Genomic DNA, 27070 nt, shown 5'->3' with positions numbered 1-27070 from the left:
AAGACTGAAGAGCAAAGATGGGGAGTAACCAGTCCAGTTTGGAGGTAAGCTAGGAATTGGGGCAAGGCTTAATTATGGATGTGGCCACTAACGATACAGAGGATAAAGGAGGAAGATTGGGACAGACCAGGTAGACCATGATGCGATGATGTTACTACTCTGAAATAGGAATACAGCAGGTTTAGCAGGACTGGACTAGAAAATAATGTGGAATATAATATTGAGTAATTGTTTAGTGTGAGGAGGCTGAGGAGTGGCCAAGAGGATATGCCCAGAAGGTAAACAGAAATAATGATTTTTGAGCTCAGAAAACAGAAATGACTTGAGATGGAGCCATAGGACTTGTTAGCCTGTGAGTGGTGGCTAAAGCCTTGGGTACCGTAGGCAGTCCAAGTCAAGAGGATGGAGGAGCAAGAATAAAGGAAAACTGAGGGCAGAGTCCTGGAGAATATCTGGAATAACCCAGAAAAGGAAGAGGAGCAGGAGAGAAGACTTAGAAGGAGGAGAGCCAGTAGAATGTGATGTGATGGGTGCTGAGAATAGAGAGGCATCTCTTTCTACACCCAGCTACACCCAACTGACTCAGGGCTAAGGTGCTCTTCCTCCTCCTGGCTGACTCCTTCAGTTTTGTCATCGTTCGGTGTACTTCAAATTGCAGAGAATGACCCAATGGGATGCTACATTGATTAAGTGGTCCCAACTTAGCACTTCTTACAAATGCGAATAGAATAGACTAAAATAAAAATGTCAGTGTTTATTGCACAGTAAGGAAGTATTTTTCATGAAGATTTCTTTTTCAGTTATTTACATGCATACATATATTCTGGGCCATGATTCAAAATAATCTCTTACTGAGGGCTGTGAACAAATAAGTTGGAATGCCAGAGCCCCAGACCCCATCTAGACTTCTTAGGGGTCTTTCTCCATCAATCATCTCCCCTTTCCCCACAGGCATACTCTACCCTGGCTACTAGTTCTTTTGCTTACCAATGTAGAGACTTGTTCAAGTTTCACTAGATCAATACCCTGCTTAAAACCATTTCATAACCTCCCACTGCCCTAAGACAAAGTCTTAGCAAGGTGTTAAAGGAGCATGAACTTCAAGAACTGGACTGTGTCTGTTGAGCCAGCCTCATCTCCTTGTCACTCAACCACTTATCTTCAGTGTTCAGCCCATCAAGCTACTTACAACTTCTCAAATGCATCATGACCTCTCTCTCTTTCATCCATGAAGCATGCAGTTCCCTCCAATTGAAATGCCCTCCCCTTCTCCACCGGATTTCTGTGTCTGCCCTACAAGACAAAGTATCACCTAAGCCTTCCTATTCTCTGTTCAGACAGTCAAGGATAATACGTGTCTTGTCCACATGAATATTCCTTGCCCTTGGTGCAGTATCTGTACACAGTGGGCTATCAGCAAATTCTGTATAACTCTGGACTCACAACTTGGGAGCTCTCTGACTAGAAACAAGCACAGGAAGCTAGAGATCATATATTTCTATCAGCAGCCAACCATTTATTCAGCACCTAATGTGTGAGAATGGAGTTTCCCTAGAGAAAAAAGTCCAAGAGTGTGACATTCTTATCAGGCTAATACGGAGGTACAGTGTTACTGATGAGGAGAGAAAGGGTTCCCAACTATAGCCACTCCAGCCCTGGTTTTGAGCAGCTAAGCAGCCAGTGATTCTTACATGCAAACATACATATTCCCTGTGTTAAGACAGGTGGTAAAAAGGCTGGGGTGAACTTCATGCTCAAGAGTTCAGACAGAACCTGCTCCTGATAACCTCACTCCCCGAGAGAGAAAAAGGCAGCATGTTAGAGAAAGTGATGGTTTCATCATTAGGCTTGAGACCTAGGCTGAGTGAAGAGTTTCTAGCTTACCTGTCAGTTTCCCTGGAGTATTTAATTCGTTTCCTTTCTGGAGAATCAAAAGATTGGAGCTTTTCCCTGCGATCATTTCCTCTTTCTTTAAACCTTCCCTGTTGGTAAGCAGAAGAACAGATCTGAGACTCCCATCTGAGGGGGTGGGAGAGTGCGAACGCTTCACTTTATTCCCGATATTTCTTCTAATGTGAAGGGATTCAACTGGTAACTCCTGGAATCTCTCATTCCTTCAAACATTCTTCTTGAGAAAGTAGTGGCTTCTCTAACTGGTGAATTTGGGAAGAAGAGGCTATCTTTTCCTCTTCTGAGGAGGAGGTGCTCTCCAATACGCCTCCACAGGTGGATTCTTGACCGTCACATAAGACCTGTCATGGGCCAGTGAAGCCTGTAGCTGGGTAAGTGAGTCTGCCTAATTGGTCTAGATAGCAAGTCCATTTGGCTCTCACTCTAAGCTACTTCCTCCAACTTGGCCTTTAACAGTAAAAGATGCTATTTCAGCAGCCCTATCCAACGCTCCTTCATTGATTTTAAAAGCTGGGCAGGAAGGAGGAATGTTATTTCACCTACCCAAAAACCCTAACATCACCTTTAAAAAAAGCAACTTTATTAAGGTATAATTTATAAACTATAAAATGTACCCACTTTAATGTAGTTTGATGAGTTTTGAGAAATATATACACCATCTTTTGGGGCTTCTTCGTTCTTTATCTTCAGCACAGCCTACAAATGCTACACCAGAAAGTAAAAAGAGTTGGGGATCAAGGGAGTAACAAGTCACCAAATCTTACCTCCCGTTCTCTCCTCTCCAGATAGGCTAGCTCCTGCTCAGACTGTTTTATCTTCCGATGGATTTCCAGGTTTTGCTGAGAAGAGAGGGAGTTCTATGAGTGTAGGTCTAAAAAAAGTGGTCCTAGAAATGCTCTAGGCCTTTCCTGATAGCTGCTCTAGGACTGTAGCTCCTTTCACTGACCAACTCTCCCAAGTGATCACGGCACCATGCAAGCAACAATCCCTAACTGGTCTTGCGTTAGGCTCACCAATGGGAACCCAGGTTCTAACACTGGCTTGTCACATAGATTAGTTACATGCTGTGGCACAAGACAGAATTTTATCCTACTTCTCTCCAAAGTGTAGAAGACACAAATCTGGTTTATATCTCTTTACCTAAGGTAAAAATGGGAGAGGGGAATCTGACTACACCAGTGAAGAAAACCAAATGCCCACATGCTCTGCCTACCACCACTACCACCTGCCATCCTCAGACGCTATTCTCTGTGGGCACTATTCAAGCCCACAGAGAAACAGGAAAAGGAACTCCAAGGTCACAAATGAACAGATTTCTCTGAGAGTCCTGTACTCCTTGAGGGTCCTACACTCCTGAAGTGTGGCTCCTTCTGGCATATATAAGAAACTTAAGGTGTCCAGAGCAGCTCTTGTACAGAAAGGGGATTCTTTGCATTGGATTACTGCAAGGAAAGGAAAAGTGCTATAGTCCACGTTCCACTGTCCCAGGGCTAGTTCAGTTTGTGGATTCATCAGACCTCTGGCTCCTCTTTCCTGACAACAACTTTTTAATCTCTTCAGCAATTTATTAGCACTTTCATAAGAGAGCTGAATTTTAAATGTTTTGTCTGATGACTCAGAATTCCAGAAGGTCAAAGGAACTTGGAGGTAGTCTGTTGCAGGGGTTGTCAGAAGGAGCCTCTCAGAATCCTAGAAACTTTGCAGAGCCTCAACAGAGGCAGCTGGAAGAAGAGGTGTGCCTATCATCAAAGCAGAGCTTTTCAGCTTTTAGCTACATAAGACTTGGGGTTTTATATTGAGAGAAAGTCTAAATCTAATCCCCTCACGTGCTCTAGCAACATCTGCTAGAAAAGGAGTGTGAAAGAAATTACTTTATACTGAGAACACGAGTCCATCTAAGGGCTTTACTTGTCCAGAATTTGGCTCCTTGGCCAGTACATATAAATGAGAAGACTGCAAGGGAGGACCAATGTATGTCAGTTTAACACCCCAAGAATAGTTGTTGTGCCATGGCTTATAGCAATAACTCACTACATGAAGAGATGGCAGAATGTGACTCACGCTTGGGGAAAACCACACACTGTCAGAGCTAGATGGAACCAGGTGAAGCCACCAAGTATCAAAGAAGAAAAGGACCTTATCTGAAGTCCAACTGTTAGGTTAATGGTAGAGCTAAGATGAGAAACCCAGCAGGTGAGTTTCCTTTTCCACGACCCCTTCTCCTCCTGTCTTCAGCACAGCTTCCATGTTTGGTGCCCCAGCCACAGCCATGATGCTTGCCTTGGGTCTACACCCTGAAGTTTTTTGAAGGTGGGCACCATCTTAATGCAGAGCAACTCATGAACAAAAGGTGGAGGAACAACTCATTTTTGTCTTTTTTTTTTTTTTTGGCCGCGCTTTATGGCATGTGGGATCTTAGTTGCCCAACCAGGGATCGAACCTGCGGCCCCTGCAGTGGAAGGCGAAGTCTTAACCACTGGACCACAGGGAAGTCCCAGCAACTCATTTTTGAATTAAACTGATTTAATTAGAGGAGTTGGGGAAGATACAGGCTGAGGAGGACAGCATAAGCTTCTTTAGTCACTGTAATGCTCAACAGTGATAAAGAGTCAAAAGTTCGAAAGGTCAGGGCCCTTCCCTTAATACCTTGTGCAGGTCTGAAAGCTGCTGGTGTTTGCTCAGAACTTCTTTATTGGGAAACTGCCTTCTGCAGAGCAGACAAGCCAGTTTATTCCAGTCAGTGAGTTTGTCTTCTTCATTCTCCTTCTTGGTCAGCTCCTCCCGCTGCTGGGGCTGTGCTGTGCGGGGCTGTGGAGGAGGGGTCTGCTCCTCCTCCTCTTCCTCCTCATAGTCACTGTCTCCTCCATATTCACCCAAAAGGCCGATCAGTGGGTTTACCACTTTAGGCTGGTAGGAGAAGGCCAGGGATTAACGCAAACTCAACCTATATTTGGGGCCTGTTTTCTGGATATTCTGATATGGGCATCTCATTTCTTTTAGCCTGAATAATGAACTGGGTTCAAAATAGGCCCACTGACCATGTTGCTCATTTCCCAGATGGAAGCAACATGGCTCGAGCTTGACTTGTCTCCTTGTCCACTGAGATAAGCCAGAAAGTTTCCCTTAGGAGTGACTCTAGCAACAGAACAGTGATGAGAAGGAAGAGAAAGGGAAACTGACAGAGACCACAGGGAGAGTTTAAAAGTTATAAGTTACTTTTGAAGAGGCAGAGATAGCAACCACCTCCAAGTCACTGTAACCCATGGAGAAAAGGAAAGATAACTTTCATCAAGGCTACAGTAACTCCTAGAGCAAAAGAGATTTAGGAGATGGACTAAAAGCAACTGAAGGATAAACACTCAGGTAGACAGATTCAGCTCCTGAGTAAGGTAAAGACAAAGGCATGGTTAGGACAGATGTTATAGTGAACTGAATCAATAATGTAGAGCAGGCAAAAAGTATTTATCGGTAGCTTATAGGAAATGTTAAATAATGATGCATGATCACTGGCATATGATCAATCAAAATAAAAACAAACAGAGGGTCTCTATTGTTATATATTTATATTTAGTCGAAATAACTTGTGATTAGATTGACACTATCACTTAAAGGCATCTAAAAAATGGGTACGAGTGTTAGCATTGTTCACTCTGGCAGGCAAACTATAAAAATGACCATGCATGCACTCGACATCTAAGAGATTCTCATGCAGCACCAAAAGGTAGGAAACATCAGGGCCAGGAAAATGGGTTTCCTTGGTCATTTAGAAGAGAATAATTAACAAGACCGAGATTCTAACTTAAAAAGGGCCAGTCTGGTGGGAATGTCACAAGGCAGAGGGAAAGAGGACAGATAACTGCCTCTGATTCTCCATCAATACCCCTATTAGCAGACAGGAAAATTTACCTCATGCTTATACTCAAGAAGAGTCTTGTCTGTGAGACACAGAGAGCTAAAGGACCAACACCAAAGTGAGGCATCAACCTTTGAACTTCCTTTCCCATTCGGAACCAGCCCCAGCCCTAGCCCAGTGCATCAGCTTAGCCTTACTGGTGGAGGACTCTCTTCCTTCTTCACAGTGGGAGGCAGAGGCTTCTTAAAGACATCTTCTGGGGGAGCTGTCCCCTCACTGGCATTTTCCTGAAACTGATCAAAATCCCAGATAATTTTTATATGATACTTATAAAAGCTGGGTTTAGAGTTAACCCTGTTGAAATGAGTCTGATTTTCCAAGCCTCTTAATTTGTGAAATATCTGTAATGTTACTATAATGATTCCAAAATTAAAAAAAAAAACTTTAAAAACATCACATTTAGTATATATATTGAGTGATTACTATATGTCAGGCACCAGATGATGCATTTATATACATTTTCTCCTTCAGCCTTTACTATAATCCTTCTAAATAGGCATTAATATGCTCATTTTACAAATGATTGAGAATATGGTTAGAAAGAATAAGGGGCAAAAGCAGAATCCAAGTATTAAGCCAGGGGCTTCCCTGGTGGCGCAGTGGTCAAGAATCCGCCTGCCAATGCAGGGGACATGGGTTTGATCCCTGGTCTGGGAAGATCCCACATGCCGCAGAGCAACTAAGTCCGTGCGCCACAACTACTGAGCCCATGCGCCATAACTATTGAGCCCATGTGCCACAACTACTGAAGCCTGCGTGCCCATGCTCCACAATGAGAGAAGCCACCGCAATAAGAAGCCTGCGCGCTGCAATGAAGAGTAGCCCCCACTCGCCGCAACTAGAGAAAGCCCGCACGCAGCAATGAAGACCCAACACAGATGAAAATAAATAAATTTATAAAGAAAACAAAAAACCCCCCACATATTAAGCCAGTATAACTTTAAAGTCTAAGTTTTCAGTGGTGATCATTTTGTAATGTATAGAAATTTTGAATCACTATGTTGTGAACCAAAACTAACATAGTGTTGTAGGGAAACAAAAGAAAAACATAACAAAACACCCAAACAAACAAACAAACTCAAAGAAAAAGAGATCAGATTTGTAGTTACCAGAGGCAGGGTGGGAGTAGGGGTGGGGAAATTGGATGAAGGTGGTCAAAAGGTAAGAACTTCCAATTATAATATACATAAATACTAGACATGAACAGTGCTGTATGTTATATATGAAAGCTGTTAAGAGGATAAATCTGAAGAGTTCTCATCACAAGGAAAAAAACATTTTTTTCCTTTTATTTTGTTTCTTTATGAGACAATGGATGTTCACTAAACTTACTGTGGTAATCATTTCATCATGTATATAAGTCAAATCATTATGCTGTATACCTTAAACTTATACAGTGCTGTATGTTAATTATATCACAATAAAATTAGAAGAAAAAAGTTCTCAGACAGATTCTTTCTCTATATATATGTATCTGCATAAACACTAGTAGTATTAGAAGGGGGGGGAAAAAAAGACAAGTTATGAATTAAGCCACAGGCTAATTCATCCATTTGCATTAATGCATAGCTGGTGTCAGGGTGAATCAATATAATTCTTTGGAAAATAATTTGATTTTATGTCAGGAAATGTAAAAATGTTCATCATCTTTGTTCTTGAAAATTTATCCTAAGGAAGTAATTTAAAAAAGAAAAAATAAAATGCTAAATGCTGTATATTATAACAGAATAAGATTAGAAAGAGGAGACAAACAATGTAGGAATGATGAAGAAAACAAGGTCACAGTTTTACTACAAATTTTTACCATACAGGCATGGAAGTAATAAAGAGTATTATACAAACATGAAAAAATACTTATGATCAAATATAAAGTGAATAAAGAATAGAAAATGGTATCCCCTGCTACAATTACACCTATAGAAATGTGTATACGGAGTCAAGAACTGAAAAGGGATGTAGGAAAGTGAAACTGTGTGGAGCTGAGGTATTGGGGTTTGAGCTGAGCCACTTTGTTCCACCATCCACAGTTTCTGTATTTAGAAAAGAGAGTGACGACAGGCTGTAAGAGGCTAGTGGACTGCCTGCTTTTTTAGTAACTCTACACCTCAAACCCAGACCTCGTCTGTCTATGACTCTTTTCTTTTAATCTGTAATTATGTGGTGAAAAGGGAGCAGATTCACAAGTCCTCTTACCCTTGTCACTCCTCGGTCTTTTTTCTCCTTGCTATCTCTTTTAGACGTTTCCTTCCTGCTGCTTGACTTTCCTTGACTGGTGGGTTTCTTTTCCTTGATGTCTTCTTCCTCAGGTGACCCAGGGTCCTGGGGCACATAGACTTCTTGCTGCAATACAGTTGGAAACAGTTAAGTCTACAGAACGTTTCACTTTGCCAGTAATTCCAGATCTAAGGAGCACAGTTCCCTTCTGAGGGAAAGAACAGCTCTCTCCCTCAAGCCTAAGAAGAGACCATATCAAACAATCGAAAACTCCACTTCAGGGGCCAGGATGTAGCCAGACCACTCACTGCCCATTTTTCCAAGAACAGCACTGTTCTTGCCTGTAATGCCACAACGCATTGATTTTCTATATGTACAACAGTTAACATGAAGATTATCATCTTTAAAATCCACCTAAATAAATATAACTCAACATAAAACCTGGACTTTTTAAAACAAGAAGTAGACATGAGGTACACATAGTACAACAGTGGAGCAGCTGCCTTGAATGGAGAAATATTCAGCTTATATAAACTTTTATACTTTTCATGTAATGAGCAACCAGAGAATACAGGGAATAAAACCTTCAAAGTAACAAATCACAGGTACTTCTCTCAAAAGAATCACTGACAAAATAACAAAGCCAAAAACTCACCTGGGTATTGGGGTCATAATAAGTTCCTGCCAAGGGGTCATAATAGTAGCCAGTAGCAGAATCATATATGTAGCAGTCAGATGAAGCTAGAGGGAATAAAACCAGAGCCAGTGTTAGTCCCTGTCCAATGAAGCCCTTGCTGGGGACTCATCAAGAACAATCTAAGAACGAGGCTGGCCAACCAAAAACAGTACAGAACCTGTAGATGATGCTCTCTGAGACATAACCCCTAGTCAACTGCATCTCTTGCCAACTTTGTGACCATAAGGATTTCAATGAATGAGTAGTCAAGCCAAAAAGAACAATAGAAATAAGACAAAGGTCACTCACACTGTTGTCCTTGTCGATTTGTATCTGAAGACCAGTCTGAATTTCTGCCACCTCCCCGCCTATCTCGGAAATATTTTTTACCCTATCACAGAAAGACAAGTTAAAATTATGGAACTTCTGATAGCCATTTACCTTAACAATTACCCACTAGAGAAAATTTAAGATCACTCTTTCAGTCACTTGAGGATTTTAATAGAGCACCCACCAACTGCTGAAGCCTACCTGATAGTAGTGCATGTGGTCAGAATGGTCCCCAGAATCATTTCTGCAACAAACAATACAACATGTCTTGAGCCTGCTACCAAAAGCCACTTGAGGAGTGCCCAACCCTATAGATTTGCTGAGAAACTCTTTTCCCTCTTTTGTATGGAAAGGAACCAACCCAGACAGTAAGCAAGTCTGGTGATGCAGAGACTCCCGAGGGGAGGGGCAGTGGGACTCCTACAAAGCTATCGGCTGAAGCAAAACAGCAACTGAGTTGAGGATGCCAGAGCAAGATCTGCCCCATCCCTGTAAGCTTGCCTCTCTGATGCAGCCATTTCCCAGTTACCACTCCTGGGTCAAGATGAATGAAGGAGTAAAGAAGAATAAGATTTCCCAGCACTATGGGGGTATGAACAAAGTCAAGACAGCATTTTCTTAGGATTCCAAGGGGCAAGGATATATTGCGATTTTTCCCCCGCACATCCAAGACTGTACCATCACCTGGGACCCAAAGATACCAGAGAATCAAGAGGGAAAAAACAGAAGTACCTAGTACTGCTATTTAAAGGGAAAAACAAAAACCTAGAGTCAGAACAAGGCAAGCTTCAGAAAAAGAAAACATACACACGTACCTGAAGCAACTCGTACTGGGAAAGCACCACGTTTTACTATCTGTCTCTCCAGCCAGGAATAAGAGTTTCCTCCCAAAAACCTGAGTGGGGGTAGCACCCCTCTGCTTTACCTTCGTTTTCCAGTGGCCAGGTTTACAGCTACCATCTTCCCATCAATGCTAAATGGTGGATCAAGGTTCTGCAAGATCTTCACTACGCGAAGAGCTTCCTGGGGAAGCAAAGACTCATTTGAACCCAAAGAGAGAAAAGGACATGTCCCTTGAAAGAAAACTGAACATGGATTTTCCTTCTCAAAAGAAAAATTTCTAGGGCTTCCCTGGTGGCGCAGTGGTTGAGAGTCCGCCTGCCGATGCAGGGGACACGGGTTTGTGCCCCGGTCCGGGAAGATCCCTCATGCCGCGGAGCAGCTGGGCCCGTGAGCCATGGCCACTGAGCCTGTGCTCCGCAACGGGAGAGGCCACAACAATGAGAGGCCCGCGTACCACAAAAAAAAAAGAAAAATTTCTAAACATTATGTTCTGGTCATAACTGTAATACTAAGAGCACACTGGCAAAAACAGGCAACTCTTAATGAAGGGTTGATCAGAATAATGGTCAGAGTAGACATCAGTTCTTGGTATAAATTTCAGAAATTCAAATCCTCTTCTAGTCTGCAACTGTCACTGCATCAGATTCAGTTTACAAAGTCTCTTGTGATTTCTGAGCATGAAATCTAAGAAATATCAATGACTTTCATTGCTATCCTGTGAAATCTAAGAAATATCAATGATTTTCATTGCTATCCTCACATTACTTCCATAGAAAAGGGCCCCACAACTAAAACTTCAAGCCACAAGAAATCTATTAAAGCAACACTTTGAGGAAAAAGAGGAAATGCTCTGTTTCCATCAAACATAAAACTGTGTGTGGCCAGGCAAAATGATTTTAAGAAATCAGAAAATTCACTAAAATCTTGAAAAGGTTTAGTCCTCAGATTTTCCACAAGTGACTAAGCTGTCACTTTATTTTAACTGGAAACTGTACATGCCACAAGACAAAAATGGATCTGGAAAACCACTCAGAGTTCCAACTTTCAAGGGCAGTCATTTCATCTGAATGAACCCCAAGAAAAGAGTAAGAGGGGTTATGGTACCAAGTAGCAAATGAGAATTCCAAGATTAAAGTCCTTCAAACCTTCTGGAGGTTTCTATAGCCAGCCATCCCTAGGCTGTTCTGAGGTAGTAGGAGGTGAGGGATCCAGGGGGTGGGGGTGGTGGTGACGGATAACTACGACTCACCGCATGGGAGTCAAGGTCAATAAAGCCATAGGTGTGGCCCATGGGGCCTGTTCTGTTCTTGATGATACGGACGTTAGCAGTAGTAAGGCGGACGTAGGGCTCCAGCACTTCCACTATCACCTCAGGTGGAGTGGAACGATAGATGCGTTTTAGCATGATTGCTGAACAAACCAAGCACAAATGGGAGAGGAGAAAGGAAAGAGAGAGAAAGGTTTACATTTTTGAAGTCCTCAGAGCCTGAGTGTGTGTGTGTGTGTGTGTGTGTGTGTGTATTTTTTTTTTTTACTGCAGATGACTGCAGATGTTACCCTGCTCTACCAAGGCTGGTTCTATAACAAAATGCTAGTCAAATACTTCATATTTTTCTTCCCCAATACTTAGATATCTAAAGTTATGCTTTGCTGCATCTGAATAGCAACTTGCTATTTGGAGGATACAGCTTACTTCAGTGAGGCCGGGAAAAGCATGAGCCTCTTCAATCAGGCCGAGCAGTTGTACTAGGGTGTAGGAAGCTGCTGGCCCAGAGCCACAACACAAGCAATCTATGTTCCAACCACAGTGGTCACGGTCTGGTACATGCCCCAACAAACCACTTACTTTTGCTTTCCCCATCCTGGCGTGTCTCCCCAGACCATGGCTCCTTCTCTCGGTCTCTTCGGAAGGTGAGCCCTTCCCTCCGCGAAGGAGGGAGATACCTTTCTGCTTCTCTCTTTTGATGTCCCAAGTGTGGTTCTTGTCCTTCTTCCCGCTTCTTGGGTTCAGATTCCTTATCAGCTGACCTTGGTTGGCTGGGTTGTTTTTCTGATGGTACTGGTATGGATGTTTTCTGAGGCTGAGGGTAGGTTATTAATTCTTGCTTGGCCTCTGTCGCTAGAGGAGCAGAACAGAAAGAGAATCTCCAACAGGTTTTATCCCCCCAAACACTGTGATTCCTCCTTACCTGCCACCAAATACTCATACTGGAATGCTTTTATTTTGTTTTGTTTGGCTGCACCACGTGGCATGAGAGATCTTAGTTCCCCGACGAGGGACTGAACCTGGGCCACAGCAGTGAAAGCACCAAGTCCTAACCACTGGACCACCAGGGAATTCCCTGGAATAGTTTTAAAAGTCAAAGAAATGCCTACAAAAAAGTCCTCTGACAGACTTTAAGCATGGCTAATAAGACAGCATATAAAATAGTTAACAGAAGAAACTACCCAGTATTTAAAAAATTTAATCTTACGAGTTTTCTATCACTTCCCCAACATTTAAATCTTTCATGAGACCCTGATCTTTATTATTATAACCAATGACAGAACAGATCTGGGGACAAAATTACCAAAGATATGGCCCTTGCTAGAAGCTTGCTAGAAACACTTATCTCAAACGTGTATGGCTAGGGGCCTTGCTTCTTCCAGTGTTACGGTACTAAGATAGCTGCTCAAATTCTGTAAGACCAGACACCCTATTCTCCGGCGAAGCTAAGAAGAGACCTACCTGCACACAGCTCATTTATATGCAAATAATTACAGTGGGCAAATGTCCTTCAAAATATAAATGACTCATTTCAAATCTCTTTCTAAAGCAGGATAATTTGTCCAGTTAATTGGAGGTATTTCTGCAATTAATTCATTCTTAGAGGAAGTCATGAGGCTCAAAAAGACATTCTATGGGAGCAGTGTAGAGATTACTTAACAGCAGTGACAGGCAACCAATGAATACTTGCTATGTATGTTTCCATGTTAAAGTTGTTTCAGCCATCTTAGTGGTATGGTGCTCAAGGGTTTTTATAAACCATCTGTTCATTTGTTAGAGTAGACTGAGAAAGAAGTCTTTCTTGAGGGAAAAAGTACAATTTTGCCTAATTGAAGTAATCCAACAAGCTAAAAATCTCCAACCTGTCCATGGGGAAGTTATTTACTCACCTTCCCATATGCTGGTTTGGTCTCTAGAGCATGTAGAGCCTTCCCCAAAGATTTTCAGAACACCTGCTTCACAGCCCTCACTAGAGAGTAGAATCTCCACTATAGGCCAAAAGCCCAGCTAAGGAATTCTTTGTAGGCGTGCTAAGTTCTAACCTTGGAACAAACAGATCTTTCAGAAGACTAACAGGATCCCAGCACTGAACTGTATTTTATGGTCATGCACTAGCTTTCCTTACAGAATAATATCAGAAAGAGGCACATAACAGTCATTGTTATAGGACTATTGTTACAGATGCCTTTGACAAACTCTTCAAGGTTGTTTACCTACAGGTTCTCAGGAGAAATTAACTTTAAAACCAAGTTACTGAGAAGCTGTTAGGTTTATTACTCTATAAAAATAACACAAACCCTCAATCCTGATTATTGTCTCTTGTTTATATTTTTACTGTTACTTTAACAAATGTTTTTGTGTTGAAGATCCTCAAATGTTTAGAACGTAAATGAGAAAATAATAACAATAGCAAATTATTCCCAATAACTTCAAAGAAGCTGGGGTAGGGTGGGTGGGGTGTCCACATGGACTAATGCTATGTAGACTCTTTCTCAATCTAATATCCTTAAAATGTATTCTGAGTAACAATACTACTGACATCTGGTCAGCTGTGTTATGGATAAGGAGCCCATAACCCATCTCATTCCCCTGGCAGAACTCTGAGATCCAAAACGATTTACTAACAGGTCACACGAAGTTAGCTATCACACTGCACTTTTAAGAGCTTTACAGATCATCTTGTATTTAGGGATGATCACTCTTTGAAGCCAAGGAAAGCATGAAATTTGTTTTGCTCAGTGCACAAAATAAAAACTACCACCTCCATCTCTACCACCACTCACCTTCCCTTGGGCACTTGCAGAATGAACATGAAGATCGGTGTCCACCAGTGCTGGCCTTACACTACAAGGGAAAGGAAAAGAATTCAAATTGACCAAAAAAAAATTTTTTTTTAAATCTTACTTATATCCAACACAGCAACAACTGCCAAAAAATGAAAGAAATAAGCCATATCCCAGATCACGGTAAAACCTAATCAGTCTGATGTCTTCCACTCATCAGAGCTGACGTGGACTCTGATGAGCTGCTGTTTGAGAGCTGCCTCTAACAGGGTATATGGACCTTGGAGCAGCCCCAAATGCTTTTGCTCTGGACAAGGATTTCTACAGGAAGTAAACTTGACTAAGAAAACTGGACTATTAAGTGGTTTATAGGATATACTGCCCTAAAGCTGTTACCACTCAGTCTGCATCCAAAATTTGATCCTGAACTGGTTATGACAACCCTATTCAGGCTTGGCTGGAACTGAGAAGAATCCAGTGATCAATTCCTTTCTCAAACACTGATTTTAAAAAGGGCACAGAAGGAGGAGGAAGATCCATAAGTAGTGTCTCTGGCAGCTATTCTGAGGATGTTAAAAGGAAAAGTTAATTCACTACCCTAGAACAAGGGAAGAGACACTTTGCATTGTGAATGTAGTTCTTCTTATCTGAACCTATGAACAAAAAGGCAAGTCTATCATTGCCCAACCCCAAACACAGCCCCAAACCTGAACTTTTGCCACTGAGCTCAGAGTGTTAGAAGGGCAGAGTTGACTGGTAAGAAACCAAAAGAGCAGGAACCATGAAAAGGATTCTATGAGTAGGGCCTTGTAGGTTGAGTAAAAGAATACCAAATGGAGAAGGAGAGAATAATAATAAAAGCAGCAGCAGCTAATGATTAAACAGCACACAGCATGTACTGGGCTTACTTTACTTTACATGTGGTCACTTGCTGATCCAAACAACTATTATCTCCCCAATTTGTAGATAATGAAACTGAGGCCTGGAGAGGTTAAACCACTTGAGCAAGGTCATTAAAGTCAATTACTTTATTGTTCCCTTCTCTGTAAGCAGATCATACACACAGCCCTGCCCACTGTCAAGTGACTGTGGTGCCTCCCTGTAGAGTGAGTGACTTCACTGTCAGCCTTGCCACATGTCTTGCTTTGGTCAATGGAGCATGAGTGAACGTGATCTACACAGGTCTGGCAGAAGCTTTAAGAGCCAATGCTTGTGTAGATGAGCGTCCTGTTCTTTCCCTTGGCCAGGAGTCCCGATGCGGGACTAACTCCTTCCACCTGGGTCCCAGACTGAGCCGCCAAGACGAACTGCAGCAACTGCCCACAGCCCCTGGACATGTAATGTGAGCAAAGAATATGTTTGTCAATGTAAATCACTAGGATTTGAGGGCTATTTGTTATTACAGTTGGCCCTCCATATCCACAGGTTCCACATCTGCAGATTAACCAACTACAGATCAAATATATTTCGGGGAAAAAAATTCCAGAAAGTCCCAAAAAGCGAAACTTGAATTTGCCACATGCCGGCAGCTATTCACATAGCATTTACATTGTATTATCTACTATAAGTAATCTAGAGATGATTTAAAGTACACGAGAGGACGTGCCTAGGTTATGTGCAAATACTACATCATTTTATATAAGAGACTTGAGCATCTGTGGATTTTGATATCAGCAGGGGGTCTTGGACTCAATCCCCCACAGATACCATTGGATGACTGTACAGCAGAGCTGTAAGTGGGGGAATCAGGATCCTAACCTGAGTAGGTATAATTTAAATACCACAAAATCCATCAGTTTTAAGTGTCCAATTCAATGATTTTTAGCATATCTATAATACAATCATCACCATAATCTAACTTTAGAACATTTTCTTCATCCGCAAAAGAAACCTGGTGGAGTCATCTCCCATTCTCACCCCCAGTCCTAGAGAATTAATCTTTTGCGTCTGGCATAGTCTTTTCCCAGTTCATTCATGTCGTAGCACCTATCAGTACTTCATTCCTCTTTACTGCTAAATAGCATTCCACTGTATGGCTATACCACATTTTGTTTATCCATTCATCAGTTGATGGGCATTTGGGTTGTTTCTACTCTTTGGTTATTATGAGTAATACTGCTATGAATTTTTTTAAAAGTCAGTGCATTTCACATCAGGCCAAAGATCACATATGCAGGGTTGGCACCTCAACTCTTCAAGAAAAGCACAAAAATTACAAAGTACCTCTGAAACAGCTGAACAAGCGGCCTGCCATTTTAGGGAACAATTTAACCAAGCTATTCTGTTCTTTCAAGCAACAGCCTTGGCAACAGCTATATAATTCTGATGTCAGATATTAACATTTTTGTCTGCTGGTTAACAGAAAATAGAGTTCAAAACTTTCCCTTTAATGCTAGCTCCCTCCATCTCTGATTATAAAATAAACAATACGTGTGCATTATAGCTAATAATGGAAAGTTTAAGAGACAGGGGAAAATCACTCATAATTCTAAGACGTAGAGGCAATCACTATTAAAATGCAAAATGTTCTCAAAATTCTAATGGCCTTTTTTGCAGAAATGGAAAAGCAGATCCTCAAATGTATATGAAATTGCAAGGGACCCTGAGTAGCCAAAACAATTTTGAAAAAGAAGAACAAAATCGAAGGACTCACACTTCCCGACTGCAAAACTTACTAAAGAGTTACAGTAATCAAAACAGCGTGGTGGGCTTCCCTGGTGGCACAGTGGTTAAGAATATGCCTGCCAATGCGGGGGACGCGGGTTCGAGCCCTGGTCTGGGAAGATCCCACATGCCGTGGAGCAGCTGGGCCCGTGCGCCACAACTACTGAGCTCTCACGAGCCACAACTACTGAGCCCTCATGAGCCACAACTACTGAGCCCACATGCTGCAACTGCTGAGGCCCGCGTGCCTAGAGCCTATGTGCCACAACAGGCGAAGCCACCGCACCACAGCAAAGAGTGTCCCTGCTCGCTGCAACTGGGGAGGGCCCATGCGCAGCAACGACGACCCAACGCAGCCAAAAAAACAAAAACAAAAAACAGTGTGGTACTGGCATAAGGATAAAAATATAGATCAACAGAATAAAACTGAGAGTCTACAGAAATAAACCTATACATCTATGGTCAAATGATTTCCAACAATAGTATCAAAACCATTCAACGGGGAAATAATAGTTAATTCAACAAATGGTGCTGGGAAAACTGAATATCCACATTCCAAAGAATGAAACTGGACCCTTACCTCATACCTGGAACAAAAATTAACTCAAAATAGACCAAAGATCTAAATATAAAAGCCCAAACTATAAATTTCTTAGAAGAAAACATATGGATAAGTCTTCAAGACCTTGGCTTTGGCAATGGTTTCATGACACCAAAGGACAAGCAATAAAAGAAAAAAAAATAGGGGCTCCCCTGGTGGAGCAGTGGTGAAGAATCCGCCTGCCAATGCAGGAGACACAGGTTTGAGCCCTGGTCCAGGAAGATCCCACATGCCGTGGAGCACCTAAGCCCGTGCACCACAACTACTGAGCCTGCGCTCTAGAGCCTGTGAGACACAACTACTGAAGCCCGCGCTCTGTAACAAGAGAAGCCACCACAATGAGAAGTCCGTGCATCCCAATGAAGAGCAGCCCCCGTTCACTGCAACTAGAGAAAGCCCGTGCACAGCAACAAAGACCCAACACAGCCCAAAATAAATATATATATAAATAAATTTTTTTAAAAAAAGAAAAAAAATAGATGAATTGGACTTTATCAAAATTAAAACCTTGTGTGTCAAAGGACACTATCAAGCAAGTGAAAGACAACACACAGAATGGGAGAAGATATTTGCAAATCACATATCTGATAAGGGATAAACATCCAGAAAATATAAAGAACTCTTACAACTTTTTTTTTTTTTTTTTTTTGGCCACACTGCACAGCTTGTGGGATCTTAGTTCCCCGACTAAGGATTGCCACTGCAGTCAAAGCACCAAGTCCTAACCACTGGACCACCAGGGAATTCCCAAGAACTCTTACAACTTAACAGGAAGACAGAGGGGAGGGATATATTGGAAGATTGGGATTGACATACACACACTACTATATATAAAATAGATTAACTAATAAGGACCTACACTGTATAGCACAGGGAACTCTACTCAATACTCTGTAATGGCCTACATGGGAAAAGAATCTAAAAAAGAGTGGATATAAATATATGCATAACTGATTCACTTTCCTGTACACCTGAAACTAACACAACATTGTAAATCAACTATACTCCAAAAAAAAAAAGACAACCTAATCAAAAATGGACTTGAATAAACGTTTTTCCAAAGAAGATATACTAGTGGCTACAAACATAAGAAAAGATGCTCAACATCATTAGTCATTAGGGGAATGCAAATCATCATCATAATCATGATGATGAGATACTATTTCACACCCGCTGGTGGTTGTGAAATAGTTTGATGGCTACTATCAAAAAAAAAAAGGAATATAACAAATGTTGGCAAGGATGTGGAGAAATTGGAACCCTCAGACACTGCTGGAGGGAATGCAAAATGGTACAGCTGCTGTCTGTGGAAAACAGTTTATTGGTTCCTCAAAGAGTTAAAAAATGAAAAGTACCATATGACCCAACAATTCTACTCCTGGGCACTTCCAGAAGAACTTAAAGCAGGTTTTCAAACAAAAATTTACACATGAATATTCATAGCAGTCTTATTCTCAATAGCCAAGAAGTAGAAACAACTCAAATGTCCATCAACTGATGAACAGATAAACAAGATGTGGTATATCCATATAATATTATTCAGCCATAAAAATAAATGAAGTACTGATACACACTATAACATGGATGAACCCTGAAAACATGCTAAGTGAAAGAAGGCAGACAAAAAAGGTCACATAATATATGGTTCTACTTACATGAAATGTTCAGAATAGGTACATTCATAGAGATAAAAAACAGAATAGTAACAGTGGTTTCCAGAAACTGAGGGAAAGGGGAATGGGGAGAGACTGTTTAATAGATATGGGGTTTCCTTTTAGGATGATGAAAAAGTTCTAGAATTAGACAGTGTTGATGATTGCACTTCATTGTGAATGTACTTAAGGCTACTGAATTATATGCTTTAAAATGGTTAAAATGGTAAATTTAATGTTATGTGTATTTCATCACCTTTTAAAAAATAGTTAAATGTTTTCCTAAATTGACAGCTTAAGGTACTACATCCATGAACTATGAACACTTTGGTCAATGACAATCACAGCTATCCAAATTGTATTCCAAAATGTAAAACTAAAACTTTTACTTAATTTTATCAAGTTCTACAACACTTTTCATGAATCTTGGTTCAGAAACTTTATATGGATTTTTCAAACTTATTTTTGAAACTAAACAGTAGCAATGAAAAAATATTATTTTCATGCTCATTTGCAATCAAACTGGACTTCTAAAAAGAGTATAGCCTAAAATCTTTATATATGCCATTCAAGAACAATATGAAGTTGAAGAGAGGAAAAATACCATGGTACTTAAAGTTCTATATCCTTGGAAACCCCTGAATATCCAAAAAAAATGTGTATCTCTCACAGAACCAGCCTCTTTATATACATCATTCCAAACACTAATAAATCCTCTTTACCCCAGGAAGGGTAACTGGGGAGAGGTTGTAAGTCAAGGGACTGTTTTTCTTTCAGTTCGTAATCAACAGAAAGCATGGCATATGTCCTTGGGAAAAGGTCTCCAACTACAGGCCCAGAACCCTCTATGGCCACAGGCAGTAGCTGGGAAGCAGAAATTATAGATGATCTTGCCCTGACCTCCAGTTCATCTGAAGTGAACCAAGGAAGAAGAGCTTTGCCCTTGGCAATGCATACTACACCAGGCAGCATTCCTGTAGACATGGAGGAGCTGTGATGCTGGATCCTTACTTCTAAGGAGAGGAATTCTTGGCACTTACCCGTTTGCAGTACCAAAAATCCAGGCTTGGTACATACTCAAGGGTGACCTCTTTGTCATGGATCATTAGAGTTCCCTGTAAAGACAAAGACAGAAGCCATTAAGATTAATCTTTGGAGAAACAAAGAGACAGGAAAGCACAGAGAGCCTTTCCAGTCCCTAAGTTGAAACATTTTACAAAGAGTGGGCTTATTCACCAGCAAAAGGAAATGGCTGTTATAAGCCACAGACTTGAGACAGTGTGGCAGAGCAAGCTTAAGCTTAGGGAAAGGGAATGGGAGAAGGTGAAATCAGTCTTCAGCCTTGGCTCCTGTGGGTTGGGGCGCTGTCTTTGGGCAGGTTAGGCCCAGTCTACTCCTCCAGAGGTCATGTAGTCCCAGCACGTCCCCCACCTGGCTAGGGAGCTGACACACTGTCAAGAAGCAAACTCTTTCCTTCTGAAGCACAGAGGCACAGGAGCCCTCTCAATTATCTTCTTTTCCATAGCTAACTCAAATCCCCTTGGTGAGGTAGTAAGGGCTCTTAACTTTGGTGCCTGAAAACTTTTTTTGCAATACTGCTGCATGGCAAAAGCACCAAAAGAAAGAGGTACAACACCGAAGACAGGAAGAAAAGAGGAATGTGAAAGCTTCATGGCAGGTCACATCCTTAGAGCAGGAAACTGAATGGCTGGTGGTGGCAGCAGTGGTGGTAGTGGCGGTGGTGGCAGCAGCATCACTGTGGTTTGGAGCCTTCAGAGTGAGCTGGCCATGAGAACTGAGGAGCAACCATTGGCAAATAAGCACTTTGGGAAAGCCTGGCACCAGAACAGGTGGGAAAAGGGGTTCAACAAGCCTGCAGTTACAGAGCTCCTTTGCCTCTGCATTTTGGACAAGACACGAATTCTTTCACACCAAGAAAAAAATAAATTTTGTTTAATAAACACTAGACAGCAGATATGTGTTAGAGCAGAGGAAAAAAAAATCTCTGCCTACTGACAAGGGACCCTCACCCACACTTGCAAGTGAACTAACCGAGGATGCGACTCTGGAACTAGCCCCTGCGCTGTGTTCATTCTCCGCCCTCTAGGGTCCTCTGTGTCTCCTCAGACAGGGCTCTGAGTTATACAAGGCATTTCTTTGCAATTGGACCTCAGTTTCTTGCTTGAATCCATACATCTGTCAAATAATGCTTTACCTCTCTGCTTTTCACACCAAAAGAGTCAAGAGAAATACATAGAATAAAATTATTGTCTTGTGAAAACAAAACAAAACAAAAAAAAAAACCTGCCCACCTACCTAAGTCCTAGAATCTGGTCTCTGAGAATCAACTGTTTCATGGTTTGTTCTCAAGGCTAGAGGACAATGATAATAAAAATTTGCTAACATTTTTTAAGTGCTTACTCAGAGCCAGAAACTGTTAAGTATGTTATCTCATTTAACCCCTAAATGATCCCATGATCATTATCTCCATTTTACAGATGACGAAACATGCTCAGAGAGGCAAGGTTACCCAGCTGGTGAAAGGGAGAGGCAGATTCACTTCTGGGGCTGTAGATAAGGGACTGCCTGCTGCATTTGGCAACTCCTGCTCACTCTTAGGGATAGGTAATCTGCTCTAGGAGCCAATCCAGGAAAGAGAAAAAGCTCTGCAGACAGGGAGGGTCGGAGGATTATCACTCTGCCAAGCTCTACCTATACAGGAGGTTGGTCAAGATGATACCCTTCCACCCAGAGGCAGTATATCATGTCATTTAAGAATATGGACTCTGGGTCAGGTTCCCTAAACTGGCATCCTGACTCCACTGCATGACCTTCATCAGCAAGGTCCTTAACTTCTCTGTGCTTCAGTTTCCTCATTTGTAAAGTAGGAATAACAGTACCTACTTCATAAGGTGGTTATGAAGATTAAGTAAATTAATACATGTCAAGTGCTTAGCATGGGATATAGTTAGGGCTCAATACCTGTATTTCGAGCCCTAAGTGCTAGAAAAGGACTAGTCACTCATTCATCAGATTAGCTACTCACTTCATCTTACTTGCTTGTCAGGTGATAATACTTCACACCCCATTTCAATCTACTGAAAGACTAAGCTTTCATAAGGGAATGGTCACTGCATGTCAGAACCTGTATCTTTATGACAGCGCTTAGTGTTAGTTTTCAAATGCTGGGCCAAATCTGATCAACCAGGCTAAATCTTGCTGGTCTTTTATTATCAGTACCAAGCTCAGTACTTGGTACAGAAAAGGAGCTTAATAAGCAGTTATGGAACGAAAAAAAGACTGAATGGATCCAACTATCCCTGGAAGACTGGAGTGCTTTAGCACACAGTGGCTCTAGAGGAAGGTACTGCTGTCGTGTACACCTGTACACCCAGTCCATAAAACATGTGGGTTGCCATTTGAACAGTGAACAGTGCCATCAGAACAAGGCACTACTGTGAATTGCAGTCAATTGCAAATTCTGATTGTACCACTTGGAGGCATCAGTAGACTCAGGAATTCCTAAGGCAAGGAGCATGTTATACTTATCAGATAACAAATATGATGTTCCAGAAGCTGTTGATGACTTTCTGTCAAGGCTAGGGAACTCGCCCTGCTAGGAGTACTCACAGCATATCAATTTGAGAAGATTACCTTCAATTCATGTGTTACAAAGGCATGCATGATTTCTTTTTTTTTTTTGGCAGCACCACGAGGCTTTCAGGATCCTAGTTCTCGGACCAGGGATTGAACCCGTACCCCCTGCAACGGAAGTGCAGAGTCCTAACCACTGATTTCTTATTCCTCAGAGCCCCCTACAACTAAGGCGGCCCTTTCTTTTCAGTCTGCACATGGTTAGACATGAGGCTACCAGGCACCACTGCTAAAGAATCCAAAATGGCTGTTAAACCCATCACTATTGAAGAACAGAGCCAATTGATTTTTTATAAATTTATTTATGGCTGCATGGGGTCTTCTCATTGCGGTGGCCTCTCTTGTTGTGGAGCACGGGCTCTAGGCATGCGGGCTTCAGTAGCTGTGGCTCGAAGGCTCTACAGCGCAGGCTCAGTAGTTGTGGCGCACGGGCTTATTTGCTCCGCGGCATGTGGGATCCTCCCAGACAAGGGCTCGAACCCATGTGTCCTGCATTGGCAGGCAGATTCTTAACCACTGTGCCACCAGGGAAGCCCAGGAGCCAACTGTTTTAATAAGAATAAACAGACACGGGATTTCCCGGGTGGTCCAATGGTTAAGAATCTGCCTTCCAATTCAGGGGACAAAGGTTTGATCCCTGGTGGGGGAACTAAAATCCCACTGCCTCGGGGCAACTAAGCCCACGCCCCACAACTACTGAGCCCATGCACCACAACTAGAAAGAAGCCCATGCCCCGCAATGAGGAGCCTGTGTGCTGCAGTGGAGAATCCCACGTACTGCAACTAAGACCCGATGCAGCCCAAAACAAATCAATAAATAAATATGTTTTTTAAAAAATTCTAAGAAAAAAAGAATAAACAGACACAAAAAACTCGAATGAGAACAATCAGGCTGATTTATGATTTGATTCCCCAGGTGTTATACAGCAGCTGCCCAGATGTACCAAGCACAGGGGTGACTTATACTGTACTCCTCCCCATTCCTGTCAGGTCTTTTGTTCAGATTTCATAAAGATATGCCAGTGTCTCCTAAGGAAACAACCTGTGGGGAGTTGGATTAATAAGTGAGTAGGATGATTTTGTAACTTTTTGGTTGACCACTTTTTTTTTTTTTTTTTTTGCGGTACGCAGGCCTCTCACTGTTGTGGCCTCTCCCGTTGCGGAGCACAGGCTCTGGACGCGCAGGCTCAGCGGCTCACAGGCCTAGCCGCTCTGTGGCATGTGGGACCTTCCCAGACTGGGGCACGAACCCGTGTCCCCTGCATCAGCAGGCGGACTCTTAACCACTGCGCCACCAGGGAAGCCCGGTTGACCACTTTTAATTGTCTATTACCTACCACCTTCACACACTAGAATTTTTATTCATCATTTGAATTATTGGGTTATTTATTAAGCCACTTGAAGCAAAGGTACCATGAAGACAAGTCTGATTAACCACATCTGGCTTCTAAAGATGTACCACCACATATTTGAAAGTAAAAACAAAGACACCCCCTTTCTCAGTCGTGTTAGATTAGGCGTAAATTAGATTAAAACCTGCTAGAATCCTCCCAAGCCCAAAGCTCTCACTTGACAAAGTCACATATATGTGTCCCTAAGTATATTTCAAAGGGTCTTAATGTGAAAAAGCTGCAAGCAGCGAGAGATAATCACACTCCTGAAGAGCAAAGCAAGTCCTTACTCTCCACCTCAGGGACACTAGAGAGTAGCATATTCTGGGTCTGAGGGCTGCTAAATTCAACATTCACATTTCCATTTCCCTTTTCACCTGCTGCTCTTGGAGACTTCATAACTCCATTTTGTGACTGCTAACCTGTGAAAAGGACTTGGGTCAGAGAATTGAGACTCTATCGTAACTTCTAGCTGGTTTATAACCAAGCCCAAGGATTCTTAAGGTACTGGGGAGGTACAAGAGAAAATGGAAAGGAAAGAACGTTTCTGGCCAGCAGCTTTGCATCTTTTCTGAAGATCTCCCACAAGCAGAGTCACAGTTATACTCTGTATTGAGAATATGATTGCTGTGTGACATAAAAGATCACCCCATTCAAATATGGAGAGAGAGGGAGACAGACAGGATCAAAGGCGGGGGGAAAGTATGTGAGCCTTGTGAATACAACTCACGCTGAAGAATGAGCAAGCCCTCTTTGTAGATTTGTGCTTCTTCCAAACACAGGATGGGAGAATCAAGTTACTGGTGGCTGAGAACTGGTACTGTCTATCAGAGATAGTAATCTTTATTCACAAAGCAATTACAGTTTATAAAGGCATTCTTCACAAATGTCATCTTGATAAATCCTCACAATAGGACATATATAATACCTACTTCCACATGGGAAAGTATGGCTGAGATACATGGAGCACCCTGCCCAAGATTATAGAGCTAGTTAGCAACTTATATGGGACTGAATGTCAGGTTTTCTTTTCACCATATTGCTTTTCTTTGTTTTTAAACTTCCAAGGTGTCAGTCAACTCATAATACTTGCCACACCAAAGAGGTGGCTTCTCTACGGAAGCCCGCGTGCCACAACTAGTGAGTCCACGTGCTGCAACTACTGAAGCACGTGCGCCTAGAGTCCATGCTACACAAGAGAAGCCACCGCAATGAGAAGCCTGTGCACCACAATGAAGAGTAGGCCCTGCTCGCCACAAGTAGAGAAAGTCTGCGTGCAGCAACAAAGGCCCAACGCAGCCAAAAAAAAAACCAAAAAGAGGTGGTTTCTGATGAAAAGGTGCACAAGGCAAGTCTAAAGAAATTTACAGGCAATGGCCCCACAGGGAGTTTTTAGAGAGACTGCCATAAAGACTCTGTTTCTTGATAGCATTGCCAATCCTCCAACTGGCCTGCTCAAGGTGCTCTTTATGTTCTTAAAGTACCTACAATTACTTTAGGTGCTGTGTCTAAGACAAGGAGGGCTGCTAGTAAGTACATTACCAGGAATTTCAACACCAACAACAATCAAATGGACCTGCTGAAAGAGTAAAGCAAGAGGAACAAAATAACAGGTTTAAAACAGATGTATCTCTTGGTAACTGTGGGAGATTGGTTCCAGGACCCCCACGGATACCAAAATCCAAGGATGCTGAAGTCTCATCTAAAAGCCTCTAGTAGGGCTTCCCTGGTGGCGCAGTGGTTAAGAATCCGCCTGCCAATGCAGGAGACAGGGGTTCGAGACCTGGTCCGGGAAGATCCCACATGCCGCAGAGCAACTAAGTCCGTGAGCCACAACTACTGAGCTTGCGCTCTAGAGCCCGCGAACCACAACTACTAAAGCCCGTGTGCCTAGAGCCCATTCTCCACAACAAGAGAAGCCACAGCAATAAGCCCGTGCACCACAAGGAAGAGTAGCCCCCGCTCGCTGCAACTAGAGAAAAGCCCGTGTGCAGCAACGAAGACCCAATGCAGCCAAAAATAAATAAATTTATACAAAAAATAAAATAAAACAAAATAAAATGGTGTAGTATAGCTGGCCTTCTGTATCTGCAGATGCAGAACCTGTGCATATGGAGGGCTGGCCATATGTCATTCCCCTCAGTATAAAAGGGTAGTTTTTATAGAACTCTTTTGCATAGCAGCTAGGCTCATTCCTTCTGGTACAAGGATATGTTACAGTTCAAACATCTTGTAAAACTCAGTATCCCCAAAGGCCAAAACCAGAATGAGACAGAAAGAGAAAAGGAAAGGAAGGAAGGAGGGAAGTAGAGGCCAAAAATCCTGAAGGAAGTACACAGAATGCTCTGTGACACCTCTAGCTTGGCCCACTGACAACAACTCTAGCTTGGTCCACTGACTGCCATGTACCCTCTGCTTAGAATGGCCTTTCACCCAACAGAAGCTGAGTTGCCCTCTGAGCCACCAGGAGGGCAGCCACCTGATGGAAACTCCACCAGAAACAAAATAGCACTTGAGGGTCCAATTAATACTGAGGAGCAAAAATAGAACTACCATACGACCCAGCAATCCCACTACTGGGCATATACCCTGAGAAAACCACAATTCAAAAAGAGTCACGTACCACAATGTTCACTGCAGCTCTATTTACAATAGCCAGGACATGGAAGCAACCTAAGTGTCCACTGACAGATGAATGGATAAAGAAGATGTGACACATATATACAATGGAATATTAGTCAGCCATAAAAAGAAATGAAATTGAGTTATTTGTAGGGAGATGGATGGACCTAGAGTCTGTCATACAGAGTTAAGTAAGTCAGAAAGAGAAAAACAAATACTGTATGCTAACACGTATATATGGAACCAAAAAGAAAAAAATTGGTTATGAAGAACCTAGGGGCGGGACAGGAATAAAGATGCAGATGTAGAGAATGGACTTGAGGACATGGGGAGGGGGAAGGGTAAGCTGGGACGAAGTGAGAGAGTGGCACGGACATATATACACTACCAGATGTAAAATAGCTAGTGGGAAGCTGCCGCATAGCACAGGGAGATCAGCTCGCTGCTCTGTGACCACCTAGAGGGGTGGGATAGGGAGGGTGGGAGGGAGACGCAAGAGGGAGGAGATATGAGGATATATGTGTATGTATAGCTGATTCACTTGTAAAG

At 42.3% G+C, this 27070-nt stretch overlaps 1 protein-coding gene across 5 annotated transcripts in view; it reads right to left on the bottom strand.

Moving 5' to 3' along the window:
- Positions 1–27070, bottom strand: part of RBM6 (RNA binding motif protein 6) — a 106895-nt gene that overhangs the window by 2740 nt on the left and 77085 nt on the right. For 4 of the 5 annotated variants that reach the window (XM_029241643.1, XM_029241647.1, XM_029241644.1 and 1 more), the window contains 13 exons: positions 19895–19969; positions 13938–13998; positions 11734–12006; positions 11137–11297; positions 9970–10067; positions 9246–9288; positions 9024–9105; positions 8694–8779; positions 8018–8164; positions 5962–6057; positions 4558–4818; positions 2676–2750; positions 1885–1982 (listed from right to left, as the gene is read on the bottom strand). In XM_029241643.1, coding sequence (XP_029097476.1) covers positions 1885–1982; positions 2676–2750; positions 4558–4818; positions 5962–6057; positions 8018–8164; positions 8694–8779; positions 9024–9105; positions 9246–9288; positions 9970–10067; positions 11137–11297; positions 11734–12006; positions 13938–13998; positions 19895–19969 — 1556 coding nt within the window. Of the gene's footprint in view, positions 1–1884; positions 1983–2675; positions 2751–4557; positions 4819–5961; positions 6058–8017; positions 8165–8693; positions 8780–9023; positions 9106–9245; positions 9289–9969; positions 10068–11136; positions 11298–11733; positions 12007–13937; positions 13999–19894; positions 19970–20906; positions 21074–27070 lie in introns of all 5 variants that reach the window. The other variant, XM_029241646.1, reaches the window with a different exon arrangement.

The sequence above is a fragment of the Monodon monoceros genome, unplaced genomic scaffold (assembly GCF_005190385.1).
Source record: "Monodon monoceros isolate NGI ecotype Baffin Bay Population unplaced genomic scaffold, NGI_Narwhal_1 Super_Scaffold_3, whole genome shotgun sequence".
NCBI lineage: Eukaryota > Metazoa > Chordata > Mammalia > Artiodactyla > Monodontidae > Monodon > Monodon monoceros.
This window is presented reverse-complemented; position numbering and strand designations above follow the sequence as displayed.